Source organism: Aplysia californica, unplaced genomic scaffold (assembly GCF_000002075.1).
Source record: "Aplysia californica isolate F4 #8 unplaced genomic scaffold, AplCal3.0 scaffold00318, whole genome shotgun sequence".
Taxonomy (NCBI): domain Eukaryota; kingdom Metazoa; phylum Mollusca; class Gastropoda; order Aplysiida; family Aplysiidae; genus Aplysia; species Aplysia californica.
In genome coordinates, this window is record NW_004797588.1 from 20916 (window position 1) to 31029 (window position 10114).

The 10114-nt window shown below is 37.9% G+C and overlaps 1 protein-coding gene across 2 annotated transcripts in view; it reads left to right on the plus strand.

Moving 5' to 3' along the window:
* The first annotated feature begins 1030 nt into the window (after positions 1-1030).
* The window catches only part of LOC101851655 (sterol O-acyltransferase 1), a 48623-nt gene continuing 39539 nt past the window's right edge, over positions 1031-10114 (plus strand). The window contains exons 1-4 of one of the 2 annotated variants that reach the window (XM_013084792.2): positions 1031-1485; positions 4591-4661; positions 5131-5258; positions 7180-7206. In XM_013084792.2, the coding sequence (XP_012940246.2) occupies positions 1368-1485; positions 4591-4661; positions 5131-5258; positions 7180-7206 (344 nt within the window). In that variant the 5' untranslated portion in view covers positions 1031-1367. The remainder of the gene's footprint in view (positions 1486-4590; positions 4662-5130; positions 5259-7179; positions 7207-10114) is intronic. The other variant, XM_013084793.2, reaches the window with a different exon arrangement.

The following is a 10114-nucleotide window of genomic DNA, read 5'->3' on the forward strand; positions in this document are numbered from 1 at the left end:
ATGTGTGTGTGTGTGTGTGTGTGTGTGTGTGTGTGTGTGTGTGTGTCGCTACTTTTGTAGTTATTCACGTCATAGACATAATTAGTTCTATTCCAAGCTTTGATGTTGTGTGGAATAAACGGCCAATTCAGCAAAGGGGCGGTGGTGTCCATTTTAGCATCCATCTTCGACAGCAGCATAATATGGCAACTGTTACACTTGCTGTGTCTCAGGTAGCCTTTATACACAACTTGAAATACGCTTGCAGTTGGCATACGTCTCGAAGAAGTCACCAATTTCCTCTTCTTTCGCTATACCTATACCGTCGGTATTTCTTTTTCCTTTGTCGATTGCGCCATCTGGGTTTTCCACAGAAGGTCTGCCACTGCTGGCACTGCCGTGTGTGCACATTGCTGGTATAGTATACCGCCATTTGGTCAATAGTCAGCTTGTTTTTTGTGTGAGTAATAAAGCCGGACGCACCCCCTTCCCCTCAATCCCCTCCCCCGTCAAAAACAACAATAACAAAATACAGGAGCAAGGTAAGAAAAATTAATAACAGGACACTATTATCACTTCCCATTCTTTTCCGTTCTGTCGAACAAACAGCAATTTTTTAAAATAAGCCTAGGTTTAAATCTAAATCTTGATTCAGTCCATCTGTGTTCTGTATCCTCTGAAACGGTTGCTTTGCTCTCTCCTTCATACAATGCATTTCAAATTGGAAAAAAAATATGTAGGCCTAAATTTTATAAACGGATATCCTCTGACACGGTTGCTCCTGCTCACTCCTTCGTACATTACTATTACATTTCAAATTAAAAAAAAGAAAGTAGGTGTAACCTATTATTATAAATAGGTACATTTTCTCTGAAAAATCCTCAACATGCCGAGGTGTCGATTGCAAACTTACTAGATCTAGATCTATATCTAGACTACCAACAAAAGATTGTGTTTCTGAAAGTTGCGTAAGGGTCTTTTTCCACGGTTGAAAAGTCACAGAGCACCGGCCAATCCCCTTGATTGGACATGTGCCCTGTCTGAACCTCTACACCGCATGACGAAAGTGTTGACGTCCGTGTTTACACTAGATCTTCTAGGCCTACACACAAAAAGGGAATAACAGAACAGAGCAGAGCAGAGCTTTGACTCGAAGTGTGTCGAAATCCTTTCTTGGTAGATCTACACAATTAATTGGGGACACTTATCGGACAGAGTGGGTCAAGCGTGGTACTACGTTCTTTCTGTATTTTATCTTATTAAGATATTAGATCTAGCCAAACGAGGTTTTAGTGTTTGCAGAAGTTCAAGTTCAGTGTCAGTTATCAGTTGACGTGAGTTGAAGGCTACTGTTTTGTTCGGATACCGTTCAAATACAACTGACATTTATGTCGGCGGAGACGGTTGAGTCAAAACAACAAGAAGAGATGGCTGGAGAAGGAGAGAGCGACCCTTCTGCTACAACAGTTGGGAACGGCCACGTTTCAAACGACGATTCTAACAAAGGTTTGTATAGATCTGATAGAATCAGGCTGTTGTTACTAGATCTAGACTAGGTGTCTATTCTCACAAAGACTTTAGAAGACTATAGATCTAGAGCTCCAGTCTGTGGGAGAGCCACTGGGAAAAACAGAAAAACAATAGATCTAAACTGTGTAGATCTAGATTATCTAGATCTATTATGTTATAAAACCCAAACTGAAACAGCGAAATCCTTCGGACCTCTCCAGAAGAAATGAAGTCATTTTTACTCGATTGCGCATCGGACACACGGCCCTGACCCACAAATACCTCCTACAGGGAGATGAGAAACCATTCTGTGTCGGATGCGACACAGATTTTACCGTTAGACACATCTTTACCGAATGTCTGGACTTTGGAGAGATCCGAAGGAAGTATTATAAATGCAAGAAATTGCAAGACATTTTTTCCGTCGTTGGTCCCAGCAGAATTTTGAATTTTATGAAGGTCATTGGCCTTTTTGGCAAATTGTAAAGTGAAAATTGTAATATTAAAATTTTTTATTGTTATTTATAAGAGTTGTTTTAAATTGAATATTTACTTACACCGAATTTTAATATTTTTTAGCATATTTTAAAGTCTAATAGTTAACCAACTGTGCAGTGAACTTTTGCGAATGCAAACAACAAGTGTTTCGCGCGCTCATATATATGACCTTCCTTATGCATTGCGAGCGCTGTAAAACCCTATTCTACTACTACTACTACTACTACTACTAAGACTAGAAGTCTAGATTTCTATCTCAAGATATAGATCTAGATTCTAGATCTAGATTGGCTGTTTAACTGTTTACTTTTACTTAAAACTAAATTATTGGCAGTGAAGTAAATTATAATTATGGAGAAAAGAGCTGCAACTTTTGTCTAAGCTGTGTCTTTGAGAATAGAAAGAAGAATAAGATAGGGGTGACCCAAATTTTAGATTATAATAATCCAATTTATGCTATTTTTCCTTGAGACCCCAGCCCCAGCCTTCTATATCTAGGCCTAGCAATTTTTACTTTTAGAACTGCCCTATTCTCACTTCATGTCAAAGATCAGCAACTCTGGTGAATGAATGTGATCAAATTTATTGTAAAAGCGTTGTAAAACTCGATGTGACTGTACAATGCTCCAGACAGGATTACACCGAGATGTGAGCTGACGAATGCTTTTGTTTTCCCCAAAAATCGCACTCGCATAAATGAGCTCTCCACCTAAACTTGCATCACACACTGGGTGGGTAGGGCCTGTAAGTTCGCTTTGCGCGGGATCACATCGGACTTGAACTCTACCTTGATCATTGCGCACGTTGTCTCTCCTCCCGAATTTGCGAGACAGGCTGAATTTTTTTTTGGTGTGGTCACAACATAATGGTGTGTAATGACAAAGGCGGGGGAACTTGGTCACAGATGGAAAGCCAGCTAATTATAGAAGGGGAGGGGCAACTGGATAAATGTAGATCTTGAAACTCACAATAGGATTATAATGAAAATAAAATGGCATGCCTCATGCCACTGTGATTGGTCATCAAAGTTGACCACTCTTTGCTCGCCATATCCACCCAGGAGTCATGTCAGTTCATTTTAGAGTGAAGAGAGACCATTTTACTGGTTATGGGCCTTAACATGTGTCATTGTAGATTTTTCCCTGGGTTTGTTGGCTAAGATCCCACATTTTCCTTGCTACTGAGCACTGGGATCTTAGGTGGAGACTACTGTACTTTGATGCATGCAATGATTGAGGTGTTTAATTATAATGTCTATTATTATAATCCATATATATATATATATATATTTTTAAATATAATAATACACACAGCTTCGATCTTTGACAGTGCTCTCGTAGTCTAGAGTTTAAGGTGTTGGCCTCTCATTCAAAGATCCCGGGTTCGAATCCCAGTAGCAACTCCAAAATTTTCTTCACTAAAATTGTCTTCTTTCACCTCGTTTCCTGCTCTCTAGCAATGTTCTGTCGTCTTCTTTCGTCTCCTCTTTCGGCCCCCACCCCCTCACCTCCTTTGCCCCCTCCTCTTGGCTCCTGACTCTTTCTTCTACTGCTATTCCTTGGCTCCTTTTTACTGCTGTCTTTCAGCCACACCCTGATCTTCTGGTAGGAAAGATCTACACCTAGCCTTCTAGGACAAGAGCGAAAAATCTTGGAGGTCCTGTGTGCAAGTTGCCGCAGGTTAAAGATCCCTTGGTGGTCTAAAATTGATGAGTAGGCTTCGGCCGCCGCGCGGGCAAAATTCAAAATTTCCTACCAACTGAAAATTTTAGGTGTGTCCTGTGTGCCCTATATGACCTTATGCAGTTGCGAACACTTTTTAAAAAAAAGGTGCTGTTTTCTATTCAGAATGGGTTTGAAAGCCTGAACATTGGTGCCCCAACCCAAAGAATAAAAAAGTTAACTTAGTGACTTTTTTCTGAAAGAGTGTTCCATTAATGTGGATTAGAGGGATACAATACCCTCTGTCTTGATCGGTATAACTTTGGGGTAAAGCCATGACACGTGGCAGCAAGGTTTTTGAGAAAAATATTTGTAAAGCAGACACAGTGAGAAAAGCAAGAAAGTCAAGACTGTCAAGGAAAGCCGTATCATCATAAGAAAATTTAAACCACTAACCGCTTGTTTTACTGTTTAGGTTTAGGCAGATAAGCACACGACTTTGCGGAGGGAAATGGGCTGCTATCTGAGGCGAGTTGTGGCATTTGTGATCGTTACTACAAGTTGCTTGCTATTGTTTTTATAATTTCCTTTACTCTCTCTTTATCCTTACTATGCTAGCTACTTGCTGTTCTTAGAAAAACCTGTAACTTTTCTTCCTGTTGGATGTTAAAGTTAAAGGTCATCAACAGTCCGTGATGAATAAACTATTATTATTATTATTATTATTATTATTATTATTATTTTTATTAATATTTTAAATATTTTAAATATTTTTGGTATTATTATTATAGTATATAATAATATTTTTTATTATGATGGGTTTTTCTGTAGAATGGATAAGGCCACTGCATAGTATAGATATAGAGTAAGTATGGTTAGTCTTGTTTGTATTGATTCTTGCTACGTTCATGAATGTATGTATACATTTTTTGTATTTCTGCAGCAAAGAAAAACTTTGATGAAGATGGAGCTAGAAGGAGGATCAATCATCAAAGAATAAGAGACAAGGCTCAGGTAAGATCAAGTCTGAATGTGAATTTTTTCCCCTTTTAATTCCATTTTAAGAGTCTTTTTTTACGAGGATCATCTACTCATCAGCATTCATCTCTGAAAGGATTGAACAAACGACTGAAGTACCACCATGTTCAGTTTCTTACACAACTGCTGATTAAATTGTGCATTAGCTCTGATGATTGTGTGAGAAGAAAAAGCTTAATGCATTTTTATGTTTTTGTAGATTGCCGTAGTTATATCAGTACTTCTACGTAAAGCTCACTTTCATTAAAAATTTGTGTCATAAATGTTTCATAAGCTCTAGAGTGATTCACTGTTCTGTCTGAAAATGAGACCTTTATAGTCTAATTTTAGATATTAACAAAATCCCTGTTCCTCTTTTTATTTTATAGTAAACATAGGCCTACAGTTTTCGTTTTTTTCCTACCACAAACACTTTCTCATCTGATCTGTGTATGTTTTATCGCAGCGACTCAAGGCAGATTTGATAGAGAATATGAGCAGCCAGCTGGAGGATCTTCTTGATGGCTTTGTCTCTGCTGTGGAGCAAATTGAAGTCGGTGATGAACCGGGATCCGATCATGCTGCTGCCAAGAAGTAAGTGTGGCATGATTTACTCACAAAAATTACTTTCTTATGGTGCATGATACCTTGCATGTTATCTTTCTCATAAATTTTTAGAGGATAACTTATAATTATAACTGGTGCGGGCAGTTTTGAAATATGTGATAAGAATGAAGTATAAGTCTGTGTAGATAGGTTATGTATGCTCTGTTGTATGTTAATCCCGGCGTATGCATGTGCTTTTCAAGGTTGTCTCTCTGGCTTCATTTTCTTTTTGGGATTATTATATGCTGATATTGTGGCCTCTTTTGAAAGTTCTTGAAAAAAAAAAGTCGTTATTTTAATTCTTTACAAGTTAGAAGATATGAAAAAAATGATGATGATTGATAGATCGCTCTTTGAGTTTATTTGTTTGTAAATTCAATATGCTCAAATCCAGGGTAAGATGAATTTGGATTTGCTTTTTTTTTTTTAGAAATGTTATGTTTCCAACATGTAATAGTTTTACAGATTTGGATAGGAGTAGAAAAAGATGAAACGCATAAACAAAATATTTTATTAAATTCCTTCATCATTCTTTGACTCATTGTCACTGACCTTGCTCTGTATGATTTTCGGTTATTACATGAGTGACCTTGAAATAATAAGGTTGTAAGTTCCAACGCTCATTTGTGAGAAATTCGTAAATTTGGATTTTGAGCTTTCTGTCATAAAATTGTTTGTGTCCTAATACCAGCCCAATTCTGGTTCAGTGAACCCTAAAACATTTAAGGTTTGGGGAGGGTGAGGATGGGGGTAAGTACTGTAGTGTGTTTACCTGTTTGTGAAAAAAAACAACCCAACTAATTGAACTTACAACTCTGTTATACTTTGATTGCCTTTGGTTCAGTTGCACACTAATAATAAATATAAAGAGCTGAAAGAGAGACAAATTGTAATGGCAATGATAGGGTTAATAATAGCTAGAGAAAAGTTGGCATTGAGGCTTGTAGGCTGTCACAGGGCCGACTACAGTTGAGTTTAGGTATAGTTTCTTTAGTTTCACTTTGGAGAAAATGAAAGTACAAAATTATAATGCGCATTATCATTGATGCAAAAAATAAGAAGCCATGTTTTATAATATGGCAATTGATACACAACATAATGTTTTTTTTAAAATGTTGTATTTCACAATGGCAATGACAATTGTGTGTATTTTATATTGTTGACCCATATGGTATAGAACTAGAATGTTTATTTACATTTTGGTATGTGGTTGTTGTCAGTTTTTAAGGTTATTAACTTCATACATATTTAAGTATTCAGTGGATAGGAATCCGCATGACATACTCAAGTTTGTTATATTCAGTTTCTTTGTTATTAATATTTCTTTATTCACTTGAGATTTTTTTTCTCTGCCTATGTGCTTTGTGACCAGGAGAAGTGAGTTTGAAGGGCTTGCTGCATTGTGGTTTAAGCAGCAGGAAGCTTGCATTTTGGCAGTGTTTTTATGTGATAAGATCTGTTCTGGCATCTTTGAATTTCTTTTCGTGCACCGTCAAAGTATTCTGAAAACATCAATTTTGTTTTGACTTCTCTTTTAGAATTACTTAGATTTTGTGGATTAGAATTGGTGATATTGAGACTTCGATTTTTATAAATTATAAATATGATTAATATGAGTAGTGAGAGAGTAAAAGAATAGGTTTGTCGGTGTATATATATCGAGAGGCTTTTTGGAAGAAACTGAAACTGGTTTGTACAAGTATTGTTTACAAATCCTCATATAAAAAGTGTCACGGCGGCCTATTTCTGTCTCCCTTTATTATTTTATTCGCTCCTTCTTCCTACCACTAGCACCAAGCTGTTTTGGTCAGAAGGAAAAGAGTAATCCGATGTGATGATGGTCTCTGACATTCTTGTCACTGTGTCATTGTGTCTAACCTGGCCCATTGCCTCTGTGTTGTTTCACCAGCCATGTGCAGGAGTCAGACTCGAGAGAGTACGTATGTGTGGGATAACTTCTAGTAGCATTGGGCCTGTCTAGTGCTTTGGTTTTTTCCCCCCTCTAATCAGTACCATATTATTATACACCACAGTTTATAGAATTATACCAGACACAGCAGCTTTGTTTATCGAGTGCATTTTGTGGTTTTTCCTTGGTATTGGCCTTGTGAAGGTGTTCTCTTTAACTCCTTACATATACGTGTATGTAATGGTCTAACACCCTCCTCTGTTGTTTTAACATTAAAAACATTAAAAAAAAAAAGAATTTCTGGTTATATCGAGATGTTTTTGTAGTAAGTGGTTTTATTTTGTTTTTTGATTTTATGATGTCTCACGAAGTTTTATATACCCACTGTTTCAGTCACACACACAACTTATATCAGCTGTCAAATGTTTCTTTAACTCTTAGCAAAGTAACAAGTGTATATATTAGAGCTGTCCACTGTTCTGAGATTGAAACAAGTTGCTTACATTGTTAGTCGCAATTTTTACGTGTCCTTTTGTTGTTCTTTCTTTTCTAACAAAAGAAAATTTCACGCTTCTAAAGAAGTTGGACGCCTATCTTCGATAGGATACGTGTATGGTGGCGCTAATTTCATTCAGACGTTTTCAGTTGCTATGAAGCTCTAATTTTTCCAAAAGTACATGATGATTCATATACGTATAAGAAGCTATATATAACAGTAAGCCACCCGTCTGTATGTGTGACATTATCATGTTTGTATACGGGACCTTTCGATCGTCAACACGGGACAGGAAATATTGAAAAAAGATCCCTATTCATTATAATCATTATTGATAAGAGGCAAAATAAGTGATTCCTTTATACACCCCCCCCCCCCCTTTTTGTGTCATGAAACTGCTTTACTTTTCTTAGTACTCTCGCCAAATCGAATTTAGTACTGAGAAGATGTTTCATCAGATCATTAAAACTGTTTCACTGGTATATTACATTTCTTATCTCTCTAGGGCCTACCTAGTTCATTTTAACAATTAGATTTTACATGATTTTCTTGTCTTCTTGGGGTCTCGGTTTCTGCTGCGTGTTGTGTTGAGGTGTGGTTTTTTGTTTTGGGTTTTTAAGAAGTTTTTTTTGTGCTGCTTTCTGTGGGTTGCTACAGAGATGTCGGTGCGAGTGGTGGTTTTTCCCTGTATGTTTATTGTGAGAAAATTAAATGTTTGGCGTTTTTTGTGCTCTATTCATGCCCCTCCACCCCCATCCCGCATCACTTTCTACCTTCTCCCCCCAACCCCCAACCCCGTTAGTTTTGGACTTGAGTTGTGTTGTAGTAAAGTCACGGGTGATTCCTCTGTAGCTGAGTCTAGTGAAGTTCCACTAAGATCTTATGTGAATGTCCCCAAGGAAAGTGCCGCTCAAGTCTTTTACAGTGTTTTTGTATAGCTTGTATACAAATACTAACAGTTTGGTACTATTACGTTGTCGTCAGTAAAGCCGAGTAAACAAAACATCATCATCATCATCATCATCATCATCATCATCATCATCATCATCATCATCATTGTCGTCGTCGTCGTCGTCGTCATCTTCAGCAGCTGCAAACAACACACATCTAAGTTCATACATACTAGGTAGTAAAGAGTAGGTAATACGATGTTATTATTGACTAAATGACAGTAGTTGTAACATGATAGTCATTACATCATCGTCGCCATCATCATGATATCAGCAACAGTACACGTCGCTTACGACACGTCCATACACTTAGGCTACCCAAATACCTATTAATGACTATGTGAATCAAAACACGTCACATGTTATTAAGTGTCGGCATGCTGTGCTTGATTGCCTAGCTCTTGTGCGTCGCGGGTGATCTGTCTGTCTGTCTGTCTGTCTGTCTGTTGTTGGTGAGTGGTGGGCGGGTGCTCTGGTGTGGTTTGCTCCTTTTTTCCTGTCAAACATCTGTCGTGCTTATCTCCCTTTCCTCTTTTTCATGTTTGTTACTCTCTTGTAACACCTCTAATCTACTGGCGCTCATATGACCTTATTGTGTTGCGAGTGTCGTGAAACTCTTACGAAAACTATCTGTTGTTGTTCTCGCTCGAGCGTCCATTCCACATGACAGTGACCGCGTGGCTGAAAGGGTAAAGTTCGAACCGTGTTGCGTCATGCGGAAACTCCGCATTTACGGAAGCTGAGTGCTGCTGCAGTGTTTCCCATTCATGACGTGTATTTCTGTCCTACTTTCTGCTGTCGGTTTTTACAATTCCCTTTCTTTCTTTCTTTCTTTCATTCTCAGTTTCCCAGTTTTGTTCTACTTTCTGCCGACGGTCGCATTTGTCTTTTTCTTTCTTTCTCTCTCAATTTCCCATTTCTGTTCTACTTTCTGCAGCCGTTTTTTTAAAAACCCTTTCTCCTTTCCCCCCCCTTTCTTTCTCTAGTTGTATACCAACGCTATATTATTTTGAATACGTTTATGTCTTTCATTATGTGAACAGTGTGGATATAATCCTCGTCGTACGTTGTTACATTGCACTCCTTATCAGGTGTGTTTGATGTTTATTATGTATTACTAACATTATTGTTCGTATGTTGTTGGCGGGTGCTCTGGTGTGGTTTTGCAAACATCTACCGTCCTTATTTCCCGTCCTTATTTCCCGTCCTTCTTTTTTATGTTTGTTACTCTTTTGTAACACCTCTAATTTTCTGACGCTCATATGACCTTATGCAGTTGCGAGCGCCGTAAAATCTCTACTAAAACTAAAACAAAGATTATTCTCATAAAACTACCGGTGTTGAGGTCCTGGCCAGGCTCTGTTATGTGAAGCATTACCCCCCCCTCCCCGTCAAATTGCTAGTCTTTTTGCGACAGCGTAATGTTGAAATTTGATTATACACAAACACAAACAGAGACATTCGTACATGCAGAGAGAGAGAGAGAGAG